Here is a 24,387-nt window from a genome sequence, read left to right on the forward strand (position 1 = left end):
AGGAGGAGGGAGAAGAGGAGAAGGAGGAGGAGGGAGAAGAGGAGAAGGAGGAGGAGGGAGAAGAGGAGGAAGAACAGGGAGAAGAGGAGGAAGAAGAGGAGGGAGAAGAGGAGGAGGGAGAAGAGGAAGAGGGAGAAGAGGAGGGAGAAGGGAGTCTTTTCTTCATTGTCTCTGTCCTTTCCACACATCCCTCTTTTCATCTGTTCCACCATTCACTCTCCTTCTTTCCTTCCTTCCATCCTTCCTTCTTTTCTTCCTTCCATCTTCCTTCCTTCACTTCTCCCATCTGCCCTTTTCCTTCTAGCTATCCCTTCCTAATAATCATTCTGTTTTCCCTTTGTCCTTGCCTCCTTCCTTCTGTCCATCTCCCTCACTGGTGTTTAACCTTCTGTCTACTGTTTGGTTCATCCTTGTAACCAAATAGCCAGTCATTTAATGGCCAATCTACCCATCTTCCTTTTCTCCATGTGGCTCACTGTCTTTCCATACTTCCTGTTCCAATCCAATGGTCAGTTTCAAATGTCCACCTAGGCTCACGTGGGGAAAGAATCTCAGCTGAGGAATTCTCTGTATCTAGTTGGCTCATAGGTGTGTCTGGGGGGGGGTTTGCCTTGATTGTCACCTGGAATTGGAAGATCTACCGTGAGTGTGTGCTGCCCCATTTCACGGGTTGGCCCCCTAAGCTGCACAACCGTGAAGATGGATGCTCAGAAGCAGTGAGCAATCACGCAGAGACCCCTGAGTGGTTCTCTGCCCTATTTGGGGATGTGCTGTCCTGCTGCTTGAATTCTGCCTCGACTTCCTCTCTGACGGGCTGTAGCTTGGAGTCGAGCCAGATGAGCCCCTCTTCCCCTTAGCTGTGTTTTGTTGTGTGTCTCATCACAACCACAGTATAGAAGCAGAACACGATCTATAAATGAAAGGAAAGGTCCCTGGAGGATGCGCAAAAGATTGATGTAAAATTGGCCCAAACCTTGTTGTCCTCAGACAGACAGACAGCTGGGTGCCTGGTGGTGTCAGCCTTGTATCAATGCAAGAAGGAGTTTGTCCTGGTTGTTGTTGGCCTGGTAGAATAGACTGCCCATTCAGAGAATAGGTATTGTTTCAGACACAAGGAGCCACACATCAACCCCTTGCTTTCCCAAGTCTTAGAGCAGGTACCAGAGTAAGTTAGCTCAGCCCCAGTCCAGCACCAACCAGGGTCTTGTGGGTCTGGTCCCAGCCCCATTCATCCAAGCTTGTCCCCAGAACATTACCCCTAGCATCTTGGAGATTCCTGAGAAGGATGGCTATTTTTCCATGACAGCCTGTGTCCTTTGCTACTCTGGGGTACCCATAAAGAGAACTGGCAGACCAACAGGGATTCATTACTCAGTTGCACCTCGCATGTCCACTGAAGCTAGATCTCAGACAACTGCCCGCTATGAGAACTAGCTGATTTCTGAATCCCCAATTTCCACTTGACTCTCATTTTACAAAGGGCAAACATGTCCTAATCCAGCAGATCACAAAAAGGGACCAGGAGGAACCTAAACATAGGCATACAAGCAGGATTCCTTCCAACCCAATTTTCTGAGCAAATACAATCAGAGTAACGTTAAACCCCTCACAGTAACATATTGGTTACTCTTTTGTTGCTGTGTTAAAATTCCATGTCCAAAAGCAATTAGGGAAGAAATGGTTTATTTGGGCTATGGTTTTAGAGGGAGAGAGTCTGTCACCACAGGGAGGTATGGCACAGGCGCAGGAAACTGGTCACATTTTCGCCCTCACACAAGAAACAGGGGTTGTGTTGGTGGGGGAGGAGGAGGGGAAAAACAGGAAGTAGGACAAGGCTATAAACCCTCAAAGCCGTCCCCAGTGATTCTGGTGATGTATTTCCTCCGGCAAGGCTTCTCTCCTTAAAGGGTCCATAACATGTCCAAACAGCATCACCAGCTGGAGACCAAGTGTTCAGATACATGAGCCGGTGGAGGACATTTCACACTCAAACCACTGCGATGGGCTTTATCATAGGTGCCATGAAGAGACATCAGCTCCCCGGATCTCTGAAAGTCAATCAAAACATTAAGGTTCTCAGGGCCCAGCTAGCACCCTTAGAAGGGAAACGAAGTCTAACTGCATATATCTGGGGATAGCAGCGAGTGAGAGTGGCTTTATGCTTATGAGTATATGGCCAAGAATGCCCAGTGCGTAATGCTCTTGAGACCATCGCAGAAGATGGGGCAGAAAGAATGGAGATCCGGAGGAAGGTATGGCACGTTATAGAATGCTGTCTTTGGTGTGTGCCAGGGGCATCACACTCATGAACTCCGGGCAGTGGTGATTACCTGCACAAGATCGAGCCCATTGCTACCCTGTCATCATTGAGGAGGGGTTCATGAGGCTCCACCCATCCCCAGGGATCCACAGAAACTAGTGGTTCCTGGAGGAAGGAGAGACGTGTGCTTAGTGATGCAGCCACTAGTTAGATGCCTGTGCTTCTGTAAGCAACCCTAATGAAACTCACTGGGTCTTCTTAAAAATAAGATATGAAAGTAAAAGGGACACAATTGGAGGAGGAAGGGGTCAGCAGGAGGATGAGGGAGAAAACCGGGAATCACGGGAGGTGAATATGATGTGTGTGTGTGTGTGTGTATAAAATCCATCATTATGTACAATAAATATATACTCATAAACATTTTAATTCAGTAAAGAAAAAGGGCTTTCAAGGGTTCAGGAAAAGGTAGGAACCAGGACAATGGGCTAGAGAGACAGAGCAGGCAGGAACTAGGAGGCTGGGCATAGAGTGGCAGTCTCTCTCTGCAAGGTGACATTCTAGAACACTAGGATAATGCTTTGTTTGGTCTCTGCCTGCACCAGATCTCTCTGACAAGCCTCATAGCTAAGATCCTTCAGTATTCAGACGTGGCATCCATCAAAGCCCTTCGGACTCTCCGCGCCCTCCGACCGCTGCGGGCTCTGTCTCGATTTGAAGGCATGAGGGTAAGACCCCGTTTTGGAACCTCTCTGATTGGCAGCATTTCACAAACCTTCTCTAAATTCCCCCACACCCCCATGTCCTCCATACAGTTGACCCAAAGTGACAGGTCCCATTTCCAGATATCACCTCTGCGTTGTCCCTTTCTGATCAGGCTCTGATGACATCATGTCATCTAACTCTCCTGTCTCCCTCAAGTCTGATCTTAAGAACCTCTTTTCTTGTCACCTACAAATGCCATCACTCCCAGAACTCAGACCTTACACGCTCAGGGAAGTGGCCCTGGTTATTCTCTGCCTGTTGGTCTTATCCCTGAGTATGTCCAGAGCTCCCACTGATCCGTTTCAAGTGGTTCTTTTCTCTGGCACTCTATGTAAATGTAGAGATAACCTCCACCCAGCACCTCAGCCAACGTCCACCTGAAGGTGTTGTGGCTCTGGACACCACCTTTATGTCCTGTGGCTTTCTCTCCACCCACCCTGTCTTTCTTTACTGCCATCAGTTAGTCTCAATTCCACCAGTGGCTCAAAGCGGTCACCATAGCTTTGCAAAAATCAGTAGAGCTTTTAGACCAGCTGTGAGCTGGAGAGACGGGTCAGTCAGCACAGAGATCACCTTGCAAACACGAGGATCTAATTCAAGCCCCAGACCCCATGTAAAAAAGCAAAAATTTAAAAGGCAGGCACATAGAGGTGCATTGTATAATCTCAGCTGGAGAGGCAGAGGCGAGTGGATCCCTGGGGCTCATTGGCAGGCAGCCTACCCTACCTAGTGAGTTCTAGGACATGAGAGACTGCCTCAGAGGAGGTGGGTGGGATTTCTGAAGATGACACTGAAGGCTGTCTTCTAGTCTCCACTTGCAGGTGTGTGTGAAAGAACTAAAGACGAGTGACATTTGGGGATTTCAGGTCCTCTTCCATTTCCTACCAGGTAGTGGTGGACGCCCTGGTGGGCGCCATCCCCTCCATCATGAACGTCCTCCTCGTCTGCCTCATCTTCTGGCTCATCTTCAGCATCATGGGCGTGAACCTCTTCGCCGGGAAGTTTTCGAGATGCGTCGACACCAACAGCAACCCATTTTCCCTTGTGAATTTGACAGTTGTGGATAACAAGTCTGCGTGTCACAATCAAAACAACACTGGCCACTTATTCTGGGTTAACGTCAAAGTCAACTTTGACAACGTCGCTATGGGCTACCTCGCGCTTCTCCAGGTGGTGAGTCGAGCCTGAGATCTGTCCTTTCTGTTCCTTTGGCTGCTTAGTAAATGGAGTGTCCAGATTCTTCCAGAAGATGCTACATAGACGCTACAAGAGGCAGCACTGAGTGTAAACCGAATCCATCCTGTATTTCTACAGATGACAGCACTAGATGAGAAGCCCTCACTAATGAGTGTGAGCTCACAGAGCTACCATTGGCTAAGTCTGGCTAAGATAATAAAATAAGATGGGCCATCCATGAGGCTATGTTGAGAGATGGCTTGTGTTTGATAGGGTGCGCAGAGCAAGCATGTACACAGGGCTTTATCTTTCACTTCTTGTTATCTCCTGTATGATAGACCAATTATGGCTGGCTGAGTTTGTTGCAATGATGAATACTATAACGGTCAAGTGCGTTCGTGCTGTACACTTGTCTGTATCCACACCTTCATTCAGCCCGTGTTCACCGTGGCGTGCTTCAGACACTTATACATCTCATGTTTATTTGCTTTCTCCCACTGAGCCACCATAGAACCAGACAGGTCCGGTTAAATGGACAGACACTGAGACAGACACTGATTGTCTTCCACCTTCCTGTTTCCAGGCAACCTTCAAAGGCTGGATGGACATCATGTATGCAGCTGTCGATTCCCGAGAGGTGAGTCCCACTCCTGTGCCTTCTCGTCTGTGCATCCTGTTGCAGTGACTCTCTGTGTGATGAAATTTTAAAGGCCTTGATGCCCAAAGAGTCAGGCATACACAGCTTCCCACAACCCATCTCTGTGGCAACATCCAGCTACTACGTTCTGGGGTATTTGGCCCAACTAGCCTGCCCCTTTCTGTGTGTGCGCCTTAGGCTTTTCCACAGCATCATCTGGGTAGGGGTGGTTGGATTTGTTACTTTTCGTGTTACTATAACCAAACAAACACCTGACAAGAAACAATGTAAACAAGATGTTGCTTTGGCTTACAGTTCAAAGGGGATATGGTCTCCCATGGCCTGAAAGGCATGATAACAAGAGAGGGAGGCAGCTGGTCCTATTGCAGTCCCAGTCAGGAAGCAGAGTGGAAGGGGAAATAATTCACGGCTTCCAGCCAGCTTTCAATCATAAACGTTCCATAACCTTCCTGAAGGGCGGCACCAACTAGGAACCAAGTATCCAAACACTAATGAACCTGGAACCTGTGGAGTGTGGGAGACACTCCACATTCAAATCCTAACAGTGGTGCTGCTGATGGGAAGGCCCCTTCCTGCCATGGTAGACACAACTGATGTCCTACCAGTGTCTCCTCGGCCCCTAGAGTCCTCTGGGATTCCCATCCTCTGTTTGAAGCCTTTCTAAGCTCATCAGATCTTTCTTGATGGTCTCTCCCAGCAGGACAGGGCTGGGATGTTTCTGGACAACTCTCATTGGGGGTTCATAGACAAGTATCACGGCTTCCTTACTCTTTGGCAGTCCCACTGTGGGGCGTGGTCTCCATCAGGGTGGAGCTACAGTCACCTACAGCAGCAGCCTAGTTAATAATACCTCTGCATCCTTTCTCACCTGTGGCTTCTTCCCAGCCCCTCAATCCCGCTTCATGGGATAAAGAACCGGGGTCATGTCTCGGCATTGGCTTTTAGTGAAACCTAAGCCGCGTGGCCTCGTCGCATCTCCCGCTTTGTTTGACCACAGATCAACAGTCAGCCTAATTGGGAGGAAAGCCTGTACATGTACCTATATTTCGTCATCTTCATCATTTTCGGTGGCTTCTTCACACTGAATCTCTTTGTCGGGGTCATCATTGACAACTTCAATCAACAGAAAAAAAAGATAAGTGGGCGTCTGGTGTGTCTGGCGCAGTAATGAATCTTGTGCTTCCTGTCCCTCAGGCAGCTGTGGCCTTGTGGCTAAAAGCCAGCGATACTTACAGTGCTTCCTGTCTGTAGCACCAAGCTGATATTCGACCCTTGGGTTTGATCCTCACCGCTGTCTGGTTCCTGCTGCCGCTACTGCTAGCAGTATTAGCAAATGCTCCCCGAGGTTCCCATCCTCCAGTAAAGTGACCTCGGTCTCCTCAGTTGGAGCCAAATGTCACAGACGATGCCTTAAGAAGTTCCGACAGGGAGAGGAAGAGCTCCAGCACCTGCCACTCTGGAGCTTTAAGCCTCCAAGGGACAGAGTCAAGACATCTCAGGAAGGGCACTTAGGCACTCTCAGATTCCCAGCCTTCTGGGGAGGGAGGTTCTTACCTCCATGCTTCCCGTAGCTTCATAGGAACTGAATCCCAGTTATTTAGCTATATTTATAACATAAAATAGGAGTGTTAAGGTATAAAATGCTTTCCCGTTGTGCCTGCATCCCAAGTCCTCTCCACTCTCAGTACTGTACAACAGAAACAAGCTTTGCTTCAGAAACCCGGGCACTGGATCTTATCCAGGTGCTCACCTCAGAATGTTTAGTGGGTATAACGCTGTGGTAGAGCATTTGGCTGTAGAAACAAACCCGGGCAGGGAGTCTACAATGGGCCATTCCCTCTCAGGCCAGATGTTCCCTGATCCTTCCTGCAGAGGAGATAGGAAGACATGAATGGTCCTTCCTATACAGAACACTCAGGTTTTGGCATCTCTGGGAGAATCTTGTTATTTTAATAACACCAGCGTGTCCCTCTCCTCTACCTAGGGGGCCAGGACATCTTCATGACGGAGGAGCAGAAGAAGTACTACAATGCCATGAAGAAGCTGGGCTCCAAGAAACCACAGAAGCCCATCCCACGGCCCCTGGTGAGCCAGGCTTCCTTGCAGAGTCAGAGAGGGTCTCATGGGAGCCCCTGGTGAGCCCCCGGGGGTTTTCTCTCCCTGAGAAGGTTTAAGAATTAATTCAGCCTAAGCCTGGGATGAACAGAAGTCTGCCCAGTGCTGTAGGGGGAGATCTGGGACAAGTTTAGAGGTGGAAGCGATAAGGCTCCCTAGCCCCAAAAGTGAGAAGTTTAAATGAAGTGAAAGCAGTTTTACAGGTGTGTCCGACAAGCTGTCTGATAACCTCTGCAACACCCAACAGCCTTAGACTTCCATCGTGGCCTTGGAAACAGTAGGAAGCAGTAAGGGTGGTTAGAGTTTCTGCCCCATGGTGTGGCCCTCATATGGGTTACTCCAGTGAGTCCAGGCTGTCAGGACATTTACAGGGAGGAGAAGAAGAGTTGTCACCTTCAACACACTTTGTATGTCTATAAATGAGAATCGATCTGTTGCTGTCTAGAATCTGTTCAGAAGTGTTGGACCAGGAGTGAACGGCAGGGGGTTCCAGACTCTGGAAGGGCAGAGGGTGCCTTCCAAGTTCTATAAGGCTAAGATAACTGGGTTTGGATGAGTCTGAGCAAGAGCGTGCAGGGCTTCCTGAGGATGGACACACACTCATACTCACACACATACATACACACACACACACATATATATGCATATATAGGCATGAACACACACAGGGCTGGGGACGTAGCTATTGTGAAGTACTTACCTTGTAAGCATAAGGACCCAAATTCAACCCCCAGAATCCACATTTATAAAGCTGGGTGTGGTCATATCACTTGTAATTCCACTACTGGGCAAGCAAAACTGGGCAGCTCCCTGGAGCTCTCTGGTCATTCAGCCAAGCCTATTTAGCAAGCCCCAGGCCAGGGAGAGACTCTGTTTCAAAACAAGACAGATGGCACCTTAGAAACAACATCTGAGATTACACACACACACACATACACACACATCATATCACATACACATGTGCACAAGCACCTGTACACACACATCAGTGGGTGAGAACAGGCTCAGAGTGAAAACATTCAGGTGGAAAGCTGAGTCCAGCCAGTGGTACTCAAGAGAGACGTTAAGAAGCAAGCAGCTGAGCTCCACGGCTTTCACTGGCCTCACACCACTGTTGAGATCCCACGGGAACCAGAGCCCTGTGTTTGAGCAACTCTTGAGAATAATCAAGCTTCTGCTGCTTCTCTCCAGCCTCTCACTACTTAGGAAGCAGCCCACAGGTCACTAGTGCTTCTTCCTCTCATCATCCCTGGGCTAAGATGGACTCCGTTTCAGAAACTGCCCTGTAGATATGAAGGCATGAAGCTACTGTTGAAATTCCAGGCAACACGGTCAGAGAGGGAATTGTAGGTGGACACCGTTGCTTCCTGTGAAGTCTCAGCTGGGATCCTCCACATCCTCCAGTGGTGACATAGGGTGGGTGTCCCTCCGCCATGAGGAGGGACGTGGCTTCATTGCCTGGCTCTGCGCCAGAACCCTGGGCTCCTCCATCTGTTTGGAAGAGAGCTTAAACTACTAATTGGCTGCATTGGTAATCTTAGTGGGGAGGCATGACTCCTCTTATTAGGGTTCAAGGCTGGTGCACATTAGCGTGTGTGTTCCCTAATCAAGAAAAGCTGGTGCAAGGTTGGGATATGTTAACAACGCTTTGAAATCTTAGGGAAACCATAAGAGTGGTGTCTAAGCAGAGACCATACCCACAGTCCACAGTCTGTGCTCTGACCAGCATTCATAACCTGATACCACCTGCCCAGCAACGTAAACCTGATCCTCCCTAATGTCTAGAACCAAGAAGGAAATGCGAGGGGAATTTTTCCTACTTTATCTAATGTTACTGGAAGGTTTAGGGTACTAGCCTGGCTCTAGCAGCCCTAACAAGTGGGCCTCCCATCCCAAAATGCCAAGTAAAGAGACGAGTGAGACCGGGAGCCAGAGAAAGGAGACTATTCCACATGGCCACCTTGGTAAGAGGAAGAAATAAAGAGGTCGCAGACAAACACGTCTATCTTCCAAGTCCTCACTCTAGGTTAGGTTTAAAGAGAGAGCGAGCGATATGAATGGGAGGCCCTGGCCAAGTGTGGTCCTGCCTGTCACTGACCTGTCATTAACTCACCTCCAGTCTTTCCTGCAAGGTGGCCTGATAAGCTGCCAAAACTGTACGAAAAAAAAAAATCTCTTCCTGGGAAACAAGCTTCGCTGTGGCTGTCACGAGGCTTTAGTCTTCTATTCCTTCGCCCAGCGTGAGACTTCTAGGGAAATTCACTTGCCCAGAGTCTGTTGTATCAGTATTCTGATGGTCAAACGGAGGGACACGAAGGTCCACACTCCTGCCAGGACACTCTGTCCTCCCAGGACCAGCTTTCTTCCCATCCAGCATCTGTCTCTGGAATGTTCCACCAATGTGTTTGGGATCCAAGCAGAGCATTGGCTGGGAAGCTGTGTGTGGGTGTTCTTCATGGCCGAGCTAACACAGTACCACAAAAGGATTTCCCAAATCCTTTTGCACCCCGACCTCTTGCCTCTGGTAAAGCCCACATTCTAGATCTTGTCTTAACCGGTAGGAAAGCTAAAGGCTCTATAAGACTGGGTGATTTTATTCCATAGTGCTCTCTCTTACAGAAATCACTAAGAGCAGGCTTCACGTACTCCACATTAGAAAATAACAGACTCCAGGCTGTCATGTTCTCAATCACCCTCCACCATCTGAGGCACAGAGGGGAACGGAGATGTGAGCCACGCCCACAGGCTGAGCTTGGAACAGCCAAAAGTTGGGATACCTACCCTAATCTGATGCTTGTTGCATGGTTTGATTTGAAGTCATGTAACCACGAAAAGGTCTCTATATTTTTCTCTGCATTTTTAGTGATGACATGGAAGGGTTCAGTGGCTTAACAATACCCCTCCAATGCCAGGACTTGTGCCAACAGTCATACAGAGCCAGGTCCTCTCTGGTCTGATTCTCTGCTTTAACCCGGCAGGGTAGCAACCCTTCCCCACACTGTGAAGCATCAGTAGGGATCGACTTTGCAGCAGCACTTCCCCCTCCCACCCATTTGAAAGCTTCTGGAAGAACCTTGGTATAACTATAGTAGGTTCTTCTCTCAGACCCTTGTGGCCACACACGTGGGACCCTGGACACAGTATCCATCCAGTGGGTCTCTCTGTGCAGAGTTAGATACAATCAACACTAGTCAGGTGGCTATCAGATGTTGATATGCTTAACTCAGAGCTGCTCGGTCTATCTTCCATTTCCTCAATTTCCTGAGGACATACTGCAGGGTGGGGGGGGGCACGGCATTATACAAATGCTAGAATTCAAACCGTAAGTAAAATGGACACAGGAGCTGCCCTCAGAGAGGCTGCAGTTTGGTGACTGAGAAAAATGACTAGCAAAGACCACACACATGTCCACTCACAGGCTGGAGGGCTTGCAACTGGGGAAAGGATGGGGTAAGAAAGACTGGAGCCTGAAGAGCCCTCATGGCTAGGAGTTGGATACAGGAGGCTGAAACATCCTGGCCTGAGGCTTCCTTCTCTCTCTCAGAATAAGTACCAGGGTTTCGTGTTTGACATCGTGACCAGGCAAGCATTTGACATCATCATCATGGTTCTCATCTGCCTCAACATGGTCACCATGATGGTGGAGACCGACGATCAGAGCGTGGAGAAGACGAACGTCCTGGGCAGAATCAACCAGTTCTTCGTGGCCGTCTTCACGGGCGAGTGTGTGATGAAGATGTTCGCCCTGCGGCAGTACTACTTCACCAACGGCTGGAATGTATTCGACTTCATAGTGGTGATTCTGTCCATTGGGAGTAAGTGGCAGCTGTGCACTGGGGGAGCCCCGTGCCTGCTTAGGCTCCTTTAGATGTTCCTTTCAAACCAAGGAAACAGCCAACTTAATTTTTTTAAAAATCCCTGCTCTCTCTCTCTCTCTCCCTCTCCCCTCCCTCTCTTTCCCTCGTTTGTGTGTGTGTGTGTGTGTGTGTGTGTGTGTGTGTGCAGGTACAAGCATGCCATGATGTTCGTGTGGAGGTCAGAAGACTCCTCTGGTATCAACTCTCATCTTCCACATTGTTTGAGCCAAAGACTCTTACTGTTCTCTGAGTTTTACACCAGGCTAGCTGGCCCACAGCTTCTGGGGATTCTCCTGTCTTCACCTCCCATCTTGCCGTAAGAACACTGGAACACAGGCACATGCTCTCATACCCCGCTTTAGAAGGGCCTTTTCCACAGAGCCATCTCCCCAGGCTCAGCTCACATTTTCTAGCACATTGTCTAGGTTAGAAGAGCCCAGTGTGTGCAGCTTTCAAAGGAAGCGGGCTTTAAATACCTGCAGGATGCTCCCAGAAGAAGAAGATATTCAGTGGGCTTCACCTTGTTATCACAGGGGACAGAAACGTGAAGGTCCGTGCATTGAAATCAATGCTATAAAGATGCTGGGTCTTGGTGAAGCCTCTCTATTTTGGGTGCAGTGGTGTCTGGGGTTGAAAATCTGGTGTGAGAAATGAGGCCACTATAACTTCCTACTTACTGAGTTCTGAGCACCAGGCTGGGGGCCGTGGGTTTTCAGCAGCCCTATGCAGAAGGCTTCACTGATCTCATGTTAGACACTTAAAATGGAGCTTCCGAGGTGAGGAATGTTAAGCAAAGTTACAGAGTAAAATCCAAACTCAGACCAGGCTGTGCTCCTCTAAAGGACTAACTCCCTCATAGCAACCACTGAGAGACTCTTCCAAATATCTGACAAGAGCAACTAAGGGGAAAAAGCTGGCTTGCTTAGGCTCCCAGTGGAAAAGGAATGCAGCCATCCCGGGGGGAAAGGCCAAAGCAACAGCAGAGGGTGCAAAGTTGTACTGTGTCCCCAGTCGGCTCACTTTCTCCTTTCCATTCAATCCAGGACCCCAGCTCGTGGGATGGTTTCACCCATATTCAGGGCTGATCTAAAAGCTAAACTTTTCAGAAATGTCCTGAGTCATACCCTGAACTGTGTCTCCTACGTTATCTTAAATCCAGGCAAGCTGACAGTGAAGACTGTCACATTGTCCCTGAATTTGTGGTTTAATTGACATTTGATTTTTGAAAGGACACAGCCTGACTCACCAACTTCGTATTGAATCATAAATATACACTGGTCAGTTATACCTTGGACCACCTACTTCTCATGTCAGAGCATACCTTTGGGTTAATTTCCCATTGGTTTGCTATCAAGACCTGGCAGCATCTCCATACAACTGACAGCAACCCATTCCCCTAAGCCTGACTCCAGTGTTAAAACAGAGTCTTGGATGGCATTAATTTGTTTGAGACTTTTAATCAGGCTTTAATTTGTCATGGTATTACTGCAAGGTTGTTGCTGGGATTTTTAAAACCACTTTATTGAGTTAAGATTGAAGTGCAAAAAGAAATACCACATGTACTTAATATACACAACCTGTCAGGCTTGGGGGTTCTAGATCCATGAAAGCACTTCTACAGTACTTCCACACCGTAAGGGCATCCATTGCCTCTGAAAGCTTTCTCCCTTCTAATTAGCCAGTTCATTAGTTAATTAGTGCTGAGATTTACCTATTAGCTGAATGTGGTCTCCCATGACTATAATCTCGGCACTTAAGAAGCTGCGGCAGGAGAGATATTGTGAATTTGAGGTCAACCTGGGCTACAGTGAATTCAAGGACAGCCTTGGCTATAGAGTAAGACTTCTTATCAAACAAACAACAAACAAAAGAGAATCCTCCCCACTTAGGCTTATGTGACTTACCACAAGAGAAGGTTTTGTGGTCGGTTGACTAGTGGGTTTGGGTTTTTGTTTGTTTACTTTGTTTCATCTGTCTTTCAAAGTAAGAGATTCACAAGGACATTTTGATTGGAGCTTGCTTGTCTGGCCATCCATATCAACAATATAGAGCAACCATGTGTCCTGTGACCCTGTGATGAGGGCTTCTAACTATCAGTTCCTGGTTCCTATGTGGCAGCCCCATCTGCTGAGCAGGAATCCCCTATGGTGGAATCCACCCCAAGAGCCCGTCTGTCCATCTTCCTTCTTCTCCTCTCCTTCGTCTTCCCCACCAGAAAGACATTTATTGTTGGAAGTGTGCATTCTCTTTCTCTCCTCAACAAACCTGGGAAAACAAAAGGTACACAGCACTTGTCTAGAAGGAAGGCATCTTTCCAGAAAAGAAGAGTGAGTGCCACAGTTGAATCAGACTTCCCGAGAACTTTCCCAGAGCATTAGCAACCCATAGATGCACACAATCTCACATGAGATGACATAGGGGGTACACGAGCTCTTCATCTTTCTACCCCTCCTAATCATGGCAGGACGGGGGAACATAACTGACCCTGAAAATGCCTGTCTCTGGGCCCTAACATAGGGTTCAAGTACAGCTGGACATGAAAGAGATAAATTAAAACCATTGTGAAGGCAGCTGGCCATGCAGAACCAATCTCCTTCATCTGTCAGCAAGTTACACAACTCTTAGCCTCCCTTATAATTAGTGTGAGTTCCATACAATTATCTGTGGGCCCGTGTGCCAGGAACTGAGTCAATCTTCACAGTAGGAGACAGGGAGATGAATCATAGGGGGGTCTTGGCCTACCCGGAGCACAGAACCAGGAAGGAGAAGTCGGCATGGTGGTGCTGTCATGTTGGAAACAAAGCATTATGGGTATGTGGACTAGACCACAGTCACTTCCAGCTGAACTTGGCTACAGAAGAGAGGGGTTTTACTGTGATTATTAATACATATTAATTGAACAAATTAATGATGGGATTCACTGTGATATTCCTACACATGCTTATAGGGTATGATTGAGGAAGACAGGGTTTTAACCAAACCACAGAGGCTAACTAATAAGATATCCTGGGTAAGGAGAAAGATCAGAACATAGTAGAAAAAAACCACCTGATGGAGGAATGGTTACTGAATGGTATGTTGTACCAACACCTAGGTCAGGCTCCCAAAGCCCAGACTCTTAGGATATGGATGTCCACACTGAGAAATGTGATCACAGCCAACTTAATCAGAACTCATGGCTTGAGACATTAATTAGATGATTCTCTGCCCTGTTTGACAGGTCTGGTGTTTTCTGTAATCCTTAAGTCACTAGAAAATTACTTCTCCCCGACGCTCTTCCGAGTCATCCGTCTGGCCAGGATCGGCCGCATCCTCAGGCTGATCCGAGCAGCCAAAGGGATTCGCACGCTGCTCTTCGCCCTCATGATGTCCCTGCCCGCCCTCTTCAACATCGGCCTCCTCCTCTTCCTCGTCATGTTCATCTACTCCATCTTCGGCATGTCCAGCTTCGCTAACGTTGTGGATGAGGCTGGCATCGACGACATGTTCAACTTCAAGACCTTTGGCAACAGCATGCTGTGCCTTTTCCAGATTACCACATCAGCTGGCTGGGACGGTCTCCTCAGCCCCATCCTCAACACAGGACCCCCCTACTGCGACCCCAACCTGCCCAACAGCAATGGCTCCCGGGGGAACTGTGGGAGCCCAGCGGTGGGCATCATCTTCTTCACCACCTACATCATCATCTCCTTCCTCATCGTGGTCAACATGTACATCGCCGTGATTCTGGAGAACTTCAATGTGGCCACAGAAGAGAGCACGGAGCCCCTGAGCGAGGACGACTTCGACATGTTCTATGAGACCTGGGAGAAGTTTGACCCAGAGGCCACCCAGTTCATTGCCTTTTCTGCCCTCTCAGACTTTGCAGACACGCTCTCTGGCCCTCTTAGAATCCCCAAACCCAATCAGAATATATTAATCCAGATGGACCTGCCATTGGTCCCTGGAGATAAGATCCACTGTTTGGACATCCTTTTTGCCTTCACAAAGAATGTCTTGGGAGAATCTGGGGAGTTAGATTCTTTGAAGACTAATATGGAAGAAAAGTTTATGGCAACGAATCTTTCCAAAGCATCTTATGAACCAATAGCAACCACCCTCCGGTGGAAGCAGGAAGACATCTCAGCCACAGTCATTCAAAAGGCCTATCGGAGCTACATGTTGCAACGCTCCTTGACACTCTCCAACCCCCTGAATGTGCCCAGGGCTGAGGAAGATGGCGTGTCACTTCCCCGGGAAGGCTGCATTACATTCATGGCAAATGGCAACAGTGCGCTTCCAGACAAATCAGAGAGTGCTTCTGCTATGTCTTTCCCACCGTCCTATGACAGCGTCACCAGGGGCCTGAGTGACAGGGCCAACATTAGCACATCTAGCTCAATGCAAAATGAAGATGAAGTCACTGCTAAGGAAGAGAACAGCCCTGGACCTCAGTGAGGACACTGCAGCATGCATGGGACAGTTTCTAATGTCTTCCACTGCTGTGCTAACTCCTTCCCTTTGGAGGTGGCACTGACCTACAGCCTCACCAATGCATGTCACTGGTCACGGTGTCAGAGCTGAACGGGGACATCCTTGAGAAAACCCCCACCCTGGTAGGAATCAAAAGCCAAGAGTACTCCTCCACTTTGATGTCTCTTCCAAGTTTCCAGAAGATGTCATTGATTTGTTCTGTTTGTGACCGGAGATGTGATTTACCAACTTCTCAGAGCCAGAACTTCCAGAGACACATGGGAAGGACATTTCTGATGGTCTCAGGCAGTCTTAGAAAAGCCACATGGGGTGGCACTGCTAATTAGGGTTTGCATGACTGCATGCTCGCAGCTGCTGGACAATACCTGTGAGTCGGCCATTAAAATTAGTATTTTTAAAGGTATGGCAAGAGTAATATATCTTTTGTGTGTATGTGTGCACGTGTACATGTGCATCTGGAGGCCAGAGGTTAATCTCTGGTGTCATTCCTCAGGCACTTTTGGAGATAAGGTCTTTCATTGCCCTGGAGCTCTCCAAATAGGCTATGCTGACAGGACATGAGCCCCAGGGATCTACATACCTCTGTTCTTCCCAGCTGTGGGGTTAAAGGCGCACTCTCCGAATGCCTGGTGTTTTTACATAGGTTATGGGAAGTCAAATTCAAGTCTGCGTGCTTGTTTACAAACCAAGATATCTCCCCAGACCCCAGCATTATATCTTAAAATATCATTTTATGTCCCCCCCTTACATATATGATACTAACATGTGCCATGAGCTACTTCTTCCTCGCTCTCAGGGCTCCTGATACTCTGCGGTCAGAACTTGAAGATGCTGACCTAGGAGCTGGAGAGCTGAGTGCTAAATTTTTAAAATATACATTTGAGTACAAGTGCAGAGGCCAGAGATGGCACTGGGTCCCTTGCAGCTGGAGTTTACAGATGTTTGTGAGCCACCTGATGTTGGTGCTGGGAACCAAATTCAAGTCCCCTGCAAGCCCAGAAAGTGCTCTTAACCACCCAGCCCTAACTGGCTCTATTTTAACTCTCTACTGACTGCCTGGCTTGCTAAGGCTAAGATCTTTCCCCTATGAACCTCAGTTCCTCCACTTTTAAAGTCTGTAGGAATAGAAGACAGATTAGACAGCTCTCAGTCTCATGGTTAAGTCTCAGTGGTACTCCGACCCAATGGATGGGGAGGACAGCACAGCCATGTGCAGATCTTCCCCTATGACTGGCCAAGGCAGATATGGACTACATTCCGGATCCAGTTTTATATCTCATAATAGAACTTTTAAGAAGACCATCATCGTCCCATGGGACCAAGACTCCATCATTAGCATAATTAAAAGCAAATGGATATTTCAAGAAAAATCTGGTGAATAGAATATTATAGCCAGTAGGTTTTTATCCATCCAACAAACATTTGTAAGTACATGTCATATGGCAAGCATTGCTCTAAGAACAAGAAATGAAACAGGAGCTAAGCTCCATAGATGAATTGGAGTTTATTTGATGTATATCCTGGTACATCAACTTGACACAACCAAGAGTATCTGGGAAGAGGGAGTCTTAACTGAGGGATTGCCCAAATCAAACTGACCTGCTGCCGTGTCTGTGGAGAACCGTATTGATTGATGATTAAGGTATAAGAATCCACCCAGCCCCCTGTGGACAGTGCTATCACTGGGCAGGTGGTCCTGGATTATAAGAAAGCTAGCTAAGCATGAGCCAGAGAAAGCAATCCAGTAAGAAGCATCCCTCCACGGTCTCTGCTTCAGTTCCTGACTCCGGGCCCCTTTGTTGGTTTCTCTCAATAAAGGACTATAATCTGTAAGCTGAATAAACCTTCCCATCCCCGGGTGGCTTTTGGTCATGATGTTTATCACAGCAACAGAAAGCAAACTAGGACAATGTGTTAGACACTTTGCTTACTTCTGGGACAAAATAAGACCACTTAAGGAATACACATACACACACACACACACACACACCACCACACACCACACACTCACACATATGTTCACAGTTTTAGGGTACATCATCCAAGCGTGAGTTGAAAAGTCACATCATATCTACAGTCATGAAGCAGAATGATGTGGATGTTGGTGCCCCGCCTGGTTTCCCCCATGGGATGGTATTGCCCACACTTAAGAGTCTTCACCACTCAGCTAAACTTCTCCAGAAACATTCTCACAGGCACACTTAGAGATGTGTTTTTATGATGATTCGAAAGGCTGTCAAGGTGACAGTGAGGATTAGCCATCACATGACAACATAGGTCATACGGAATCTTCACGGAAGTGATCATCAACATCTGTGAACTCTTGAGACATTCCCAGCCGTAATCAAAAAGCTCAGGTCGATTCGCAGGCCGTGTGTTGCACGACAATATTTACTGTCGGAGTAGTTACGAACCATAGAGGCTGATTCACATTACATGTATCACAGATGCAGACTTCCCCCTTTTCTGACACTGTTGGCCCAGCAGTGGCCAAAAGCTTTCAAGGTTCTAGTAGGAGATTGGCAGCACCCAAAGGTGCATGGGATCATAGTAGTGATGGGACAGTGGAGGCACAAGCCATCCCAGCACAAGCCAGACTCTCTCAGGTCACATCTGAAAGATGAGTTCAACGCGACAGTGCTTACTCCTGGGTGCCACTGATCCAAGGGACACAGACACAGACTGCAGAGAACTCTGTCAACATCTCAGCCCCATGCAGTCAAGGCCAGAAGCGATCTGAAATTACATTCGCACAAGTGTTTACAAGACAGTTGGGTAGACAGACAGCCCAGGCCACCTGCTTATTTTTATGGTGTAATGTGAAAGAATTAGAAGTAGTTAAATAGCAGAGACTGGTTTTTACAAAATCGATGATGTTATTCTCGGAAGTATTTGTTCTAGTTTGCGTCTCTGTTGCTGTGATAAAACACTGATCAAAAAAAAAAAGCAATTTGAGGAGGAACAAGGTTATTTCACCTTAGACTTTCTAGTAAGTTCCATCATCAAGTGAAGCCAAGGCAGAAACTCAGCCTGGAAGCAGGAACTGAAGCAGAGACCATGGAGGGATTCTGCTTTCTGGCTTGCTCAGCTGCCTTTCTTATATAACCCTGTGCCTGCCTAGGAATGGCGCCACCCACGGTGGGCTGGATCTCCTTACATTAACTAGCGATCAAAACACTGTCTCACAAACATGGTCAGAGTCCAGTCTGATGGATGCCGTTCCTCATTTAACATTTCTTCTTCCCCAGTATGTCAGGTTGACAGCTCACTCTGTCTGTGACAGTATTTCTTATCCTAGCTCCTACCCCAATTCGTAGATTGAATTGTGTCCTCCAAAGAGATCTATTGAAATCATAACCTAGGAGATCTGTTAATACGGATTTGTTTGGAAGTGGGTTCTTTGCAGGGATAACCAAATCAAGATGCAGTCATATTCCATCGGGCCCTACTGCTGTGGCTGGTGTTAGGATAGGAGGGTGATCTGGACATCCACAGAGGGGAGGTGCAGCAGGACAATGCACATGCAAGGAAAACTCCATGTGAAGACAGATCCGGCTGCTGGCAAAGGAATGTAAAAACTTGCTGACATTCCTCAGAAGCCCAGAGACAGTGAGGGAGACAAGGGTTCTCCCCCAGACATCAGAGAGAGCACAGCCAATACCTTGGTTGATGATGTCTAGTGCCCAGGAATGCTAGACACAAGGAAATGTATGTCTGTTCTTTAAGCCACCTACCTGTGGTACTTTGCTATAGCGTCCCTGGAAAACAAATACACCCTGTGTTTATTCCACACAGAGATGTCTGTTAAGGTTCAGTGGGAACCATTGAAACAGGGATATAGCATGGACTGAGTCCTTCACAGTTTTCAGGAATGTGCTCCATGCAAATGCAAGATCATCTCTGTAAAGTTTCACTAAACCTTGGCTCCGTGAGATGGCTCAGTGCCTTAGTGACATTACTCAGGACCTACCTGGTGGAAAGAGAGAACTGACTACCGGCTTGTCCTCTGACCTCCACATGTGTGCTGTGGCACACTGGCACATACACTCCTACCCCAACACACCCAAAATAAGTCATTGTAACTTTAAAAACTTCACTAAATCCACTTCTAAAGTTTTCCTAGTGTCCCCATTACAAGGTAAGAGCAAGTCTGAGCAGATGTGGAGAGCACAGGCACTTGGAAATCCAGCCTCACACCCACCACAGGAGACGGCACTAGAACATCTTTGATCAGAAGATGTGAGAATCCCTCAACACTGGAGGAGATCAGACAGAGCAATGGTGCTGACCATGCAAACATCCTTAAAATGTGCATTTTCTTTACTAAACACTTCTTGTAACACACCTCTCACTCTCACCAAAGAAGCCTGTCTTTGCAGCTGGTCCAGATCATTAAAGAAATCCACAACCGGTCAAAACTCAGACAACAACTGGCCTTGGGATGAGCAATCCCAATTGATATATCTACACCTGAGGCTCACGAAGGATCTCAGAAGAGGACGTGGAAAGATTGTAAGAGCCAGACAACCAGGACATAGCACAGACATGGCTGCCTAAGCAAGACGTATGTAATGATAATGCCTGTTGGCATGCAGTCATGGATGAGGGAAATCTTACAAACCTCCACGCTAGAGAAGGGCTACAGGCAATTAACAACTGCTGAGAGTAAGAGGACTAATCCTTTCCAGGGAACCCCCTCTTCGGTATGTATCCAATCCCAAGGGGTCAGTCCTAAACACACATACACATGCAACACTGAACAGAGTCAGAAGGATATAGGATATAGTTATGTGTGTGTGTGTGTGTGTGTGTGTGTGTGTGTGTGTGTGACAATGACAAGAGAATAAGAGGTTGAGAGGGAGTTGGGGAGACACAGGTGGAGATAGAGGAGGAGAGATAGAATAGAAATGTTATTAAATACAACACTCATGGATGAAATTCTCAAAAAAAAGCTTTTAAATTTAAGTTAAAATTTTCTAATTTTTTTTATACCATAAAACTAATCATCCTGCAGACATAGTTTAAAAAGAACACTGTCAACCCAGAAGGCCAACTGTAGAGTTTTGAGTTTTGCCTTTAGACATTCTCCTCAGTTCTATGCTTGGCACCATCCGACAGATCCGGAGTGAGTTGCTGAAACATGGAATAAAGGCTTCAAAACAGGCAGGTGGAAAGGCAGTTCTAAGGTTCCAGTAGCAACAGGGCAGCATACCTAAATGCTTCTGTCCCTGAAAGCATCGGCGACACTAGTTAAATACCAGACAAGCAACAAGCTGGGAGGATGTGGTTAAGTATCTCTCAGAAAGCCGCATTGTTAGCCAGGAGGAAAATAAAGGTTTTTATTATGTTTAGACTCTGGTAAGTTAAGAGTGTGTGGCTTAATTACTAGAGTCACCACTAGCAAGCAGGGAGAGTATATAATTTCCAGTAAGACAGGGAGGAGCACATTAAGAAACAATTAGAAAAGAAGCTAAGAGGCTGGGGAGATGTCTCAGTGAATAAACTGCTTGCCATGGAAGTAGAGGACCGGAGTTTGATCCCCAGAACCCATGTAAAAAAGCTCCTGGGTGTGGTGGCGTATGCTTGTGACCTCAGCAATCAGGAGGGAGAGATGGGGAACAACGGGTGACTGGAGCTTGCTGAGCAGCCGGCTTATCCTAATCGAATTCGTGGTAAAGGTGAGAGAGCCTGTCTCAGATCAGAAGATGGAGAACGACTGAGAAAAACACCCAAGATTGATCTCTGGCCTCCATACGTATGTGCACGTATGTGCACCTTCACACACGTGAATATGTACACACACACATGATATGGTAAAAAGAAGAGGGGGATATGTTAGAAACACAGAACAAGAGGAACAAGTGTAAAAGAAACAATAATGTCTTGTTGTGGTGCACACCTACCACACATGTGTGGGGAGGCCAGAGGTTGACATAAGGTGTCCTCCTGCCTTACCTAGAGTTGCTACTGAGGTGATAAAACATACCAAAGGCAATGTGGGGGAGGAGAGGGTTTACATCACAGTTCTACACCATGGTCTATCATTGAGAGAAGTCAGGGCAGGAACCTGAAGACAGGAGCTGCAGAGGCCAAGGAGAGGTACAGCTTGCTGACTTGCTCCCCATGTGTTGTTCACCTGTTTCCTTGTGGCACCCGGGACCACAGCTCAGGATTGGCACTGCCCATAGTGAGCTAGGCCAGCTCACACCAGTCATCAATCAAAAAAAAAAAAAAGTAGGCCAATCTGGTGGTGGGTAGTATTCTCTTAATTAAGGTTGCCTCTTCCAAGATAACTATAGCTTATGTCCAGTTAACACAAACCGGCCAGCACGCCTCTTCAGCTGTCTCCATCTTTTGAAACACAGTCTCTCACTGAACCAGGAGCTCACTGGTTAGCTAGGCTGGCTGACAAACAAGTCCATGTCTCCACACCCTACCCCCAAACAACAGTTTGAGGGTACACACCAGGTGCCTCTAATCCTCACATAGGTCCTGAGGATCCCAACCTAGGTCTTCAAGTTCACACAAAAAAATCCTTACCAATTGAACTATTTTCTCAAACAACCACATAGTAGTTTTTTATATACAAATATAACAATAATTCCATTAAATAAAAACAGACTAAATGCTCCAGAAAGTGGACAAATAACGTCAGGCAGGACCTTAAAGCTTTAAATATAGGGGGCTGAAGAGATGGCTCCACAGTTAAGAGCACTGGCTATTCTTCCAGAGGTCCTGAGTTTAATTCACAGCAAACACATGGTGGCTCACAACTATCTGTAATGGGATCTGATGCTCTCTTCTGGTGTGTCTGAAGACAGCTACAGTGTACTCACATACATAAAATAAATAAATAAAATCTTTTTAAAAACCCAACAACATTCACACATAGCCAGGTGTATGCCTTTAATTTCAGCACTTGGGAGGCAGAGGCAGGAGGATCTCTGTGAGCTTGAGGCCAGCCTGATCTGCAGGGTGAGTTCCAGGACAGCTAGGGCTACACAGAGAAACCTTGACTCGGAAAAAAACAAAAGCTTCAAATATATGATTTCTATAGAATAACTTACTTCAAACCTAAGTTTTCCAAAAGAATGCACATAAAAGACTAGCGGAATCATATAAATATCAACCAACTAACTAAAAGAGGCAGAAGAAGGGTGAAGGGCTGGGAAGTGCCACCCTACAGACAACACCACAGCCTTTGCAAGCATGAGCTCACAGCTACAGCTACCTGCACTGGGCCCCCACAAGACTGGCCCTCGGACCATCAGTCGTGGAAGGGGTGTGACTTGTAGGGTGTACCCTTCACTGCTGGACTACTGACTGTTGATAGATATTAGGAAATCATTGTCTTCTGTTGTGTATCCACCTCTGAGCCCACCAGAATCCAAAGGATTGCTCCAAACCCAGGGTCACACGGACAGCCCTGTTTAAACCCAGTGGTTCACAAAACAAAACCAATAGGCATGTGCATGAGAAAGAGATGCTTGGGAAGATGCGGGAGGCCTGGAGATGGAGGCAGGGAGAGCAGGAGGGTAAGAGTGGTCGGTATGCTTTATATACAAGTATGGTATTGTCAATGAACAAATTTAATTAATCAAATAGAAAAAAGTGGATTTGAAGAGGCCCTTCATAATAGAGGAAATTGGAATAACTAATAAACATATAAAAGAGTGCACAGCCTAATTAGCAATCAGGAAAATATGCAAATTAAAACCACCGTGAAATACCATTATGTGTCGGCTGAGTCTACAAAAAAAAGTAAAAGTCCAATAAAAATCAAATGTTGGCGAAAATGAGAAAAGGCGAGCACTCTCATGTACTTTTGGAGAACATGTAAATTGATACAGCCAGTTTTAGAAAACAGCATCACTTTATCTAGAGGAGTTGAAAGCACACAAGTTCATTTCTATCCTGAGAAGGGCACCCAAACAAATCCTCTCTCCCGAGATTCAAGAGGTGTGTACACCCTGGCGGTTTGAATACGCTTGTTCCACGGAGGCAGCACCATTAGGAGGTGTGGCCTTATTGGGAGAAATGAATCACTGTAGGGGTGGGCTTCGAGGTCCTATGTTCAAGCTCCTCCCCCAGCTGTGCAGAAGCCAGCTCCTTCCTGGCTGCCTGCGGATCAGGGGATCAAGATGTAGAACTCTCGGTTCCTCCAGCATCACGTCTGCCTGCACACTGCCATCCTTCTTGCCATGATGACAGAGGACTGACCCTCTGAAAATGTAAGCCAGCCTCAATGAAATGTTTGCCTTTGTAAAAGTTGCCTAGGTCATGGTGTCTCTTCACAACAATGAAACCCTAACTAAGACACATACCAAGGTTTCTTATGAAGCCAAGCATAGTGGTCCATGCCTGTAATCCCAGCACTTCTGAAGCTGAATCAGGAGGATTGGAAGTTCAAGGTCATTCTCACCAGCAGGGTCGAAGGACAACATGAGTTATCTGAGATCTTGTCTCAAATACAAATAAACTAGAGAGATGACTCAGCAGATAAGCCCATTGGCTGCTCTTCCAGAGGACCTGGGTTTAACTGCCAGCACTTACATGGCAGCTCACAACTGTCTGGAGCTCCAGGTCCACCCTCCTCTGGCCTCTATGACCAGGCACACATGTGGTACACAGATAAACATGTAGGCAGAAGATGCTACATGTAAAAAAATTTTTCAAATTAAAACAAAAAATATTTCTCATGGATTTAATAGACATAAATTAGAAGTAATTCACTGTCTATCGGCAATAGAATAATTTAATACCTTGTGTCATTTTTAAGACTGTAATCTTGTGCAGTAATAGAGATGACTGAGAAAGCAGCTCCCACAAGTCTATAAATGAATCTTATAAGAGTAATATTGAATGAGAGAAGCCAGACACAAAACTATACTATATAACTCTAGGAGATCTGGAACAGGCTGAATTAAACTGTTCCATGTAGGAACAAACACAGAAAGACAAAGATTAGTTATGAAAGCCAGCAAGGAGTTCCCACCAGGCAGAGGGGACAGTGGTGACAGCTAGCATCTGATTGCACCGCTCTGTGAGCGTCTTTGTGTCAAGCATGTTTGTCTAGTAAGTCTTCT

At 47.0% G+C, this 24,387-nt stretch overlaps 1 protein-coding gene across 1 annotated transcript in view; it reads left to right on the top strand.

The window, feature by feature from the left end:
- Positions 1-15,265, top strand: part of Scn10a (sodium voltage-gated channel alpha subunit 10) — an 80,182-nt gene extending 64,917 nt beyond the window's left edge. The window contains 7 exon segments of the mRNA XM_028767289.1: positions 2,863-2,985; positions 3,911-4,195; positions 4,782-4,835; positions 5,854-5,995; positions 6,841-6,941; positions 10,516-10,786; positions 14,049-15,265. Of these exon segments, the coding sequence (XP_028623122.1) occupies positions 2,863-2,985; positions 3,911-4,195; positions 4,782-4,835; positions 5,854-5,995; positions 6,841-6,941; positions 10,516-10,786; positions 14,049-15,265 (2,193 nt within the window).
- The last annotated feature ends 9,122 nt before the right edge of the window (positions 15,266-24,387 follow it).

This window comes from Grammomys surdaster, unplaced genomic scaffold (genome assembly GCF_004785775.1).
Source record: "Grammomys surdaster isolate TR1022 unplaced genomic scaffold, NIH_TR_1.0 172, whole genome shotgun sequence".
NCBI classification, from domain to species: domain Eukaryota; kingdom Metazoa; phylum Chordata; class Mammalia; order Rodentia; family Muridae; genus Grammomys; species Grammomys surdaster.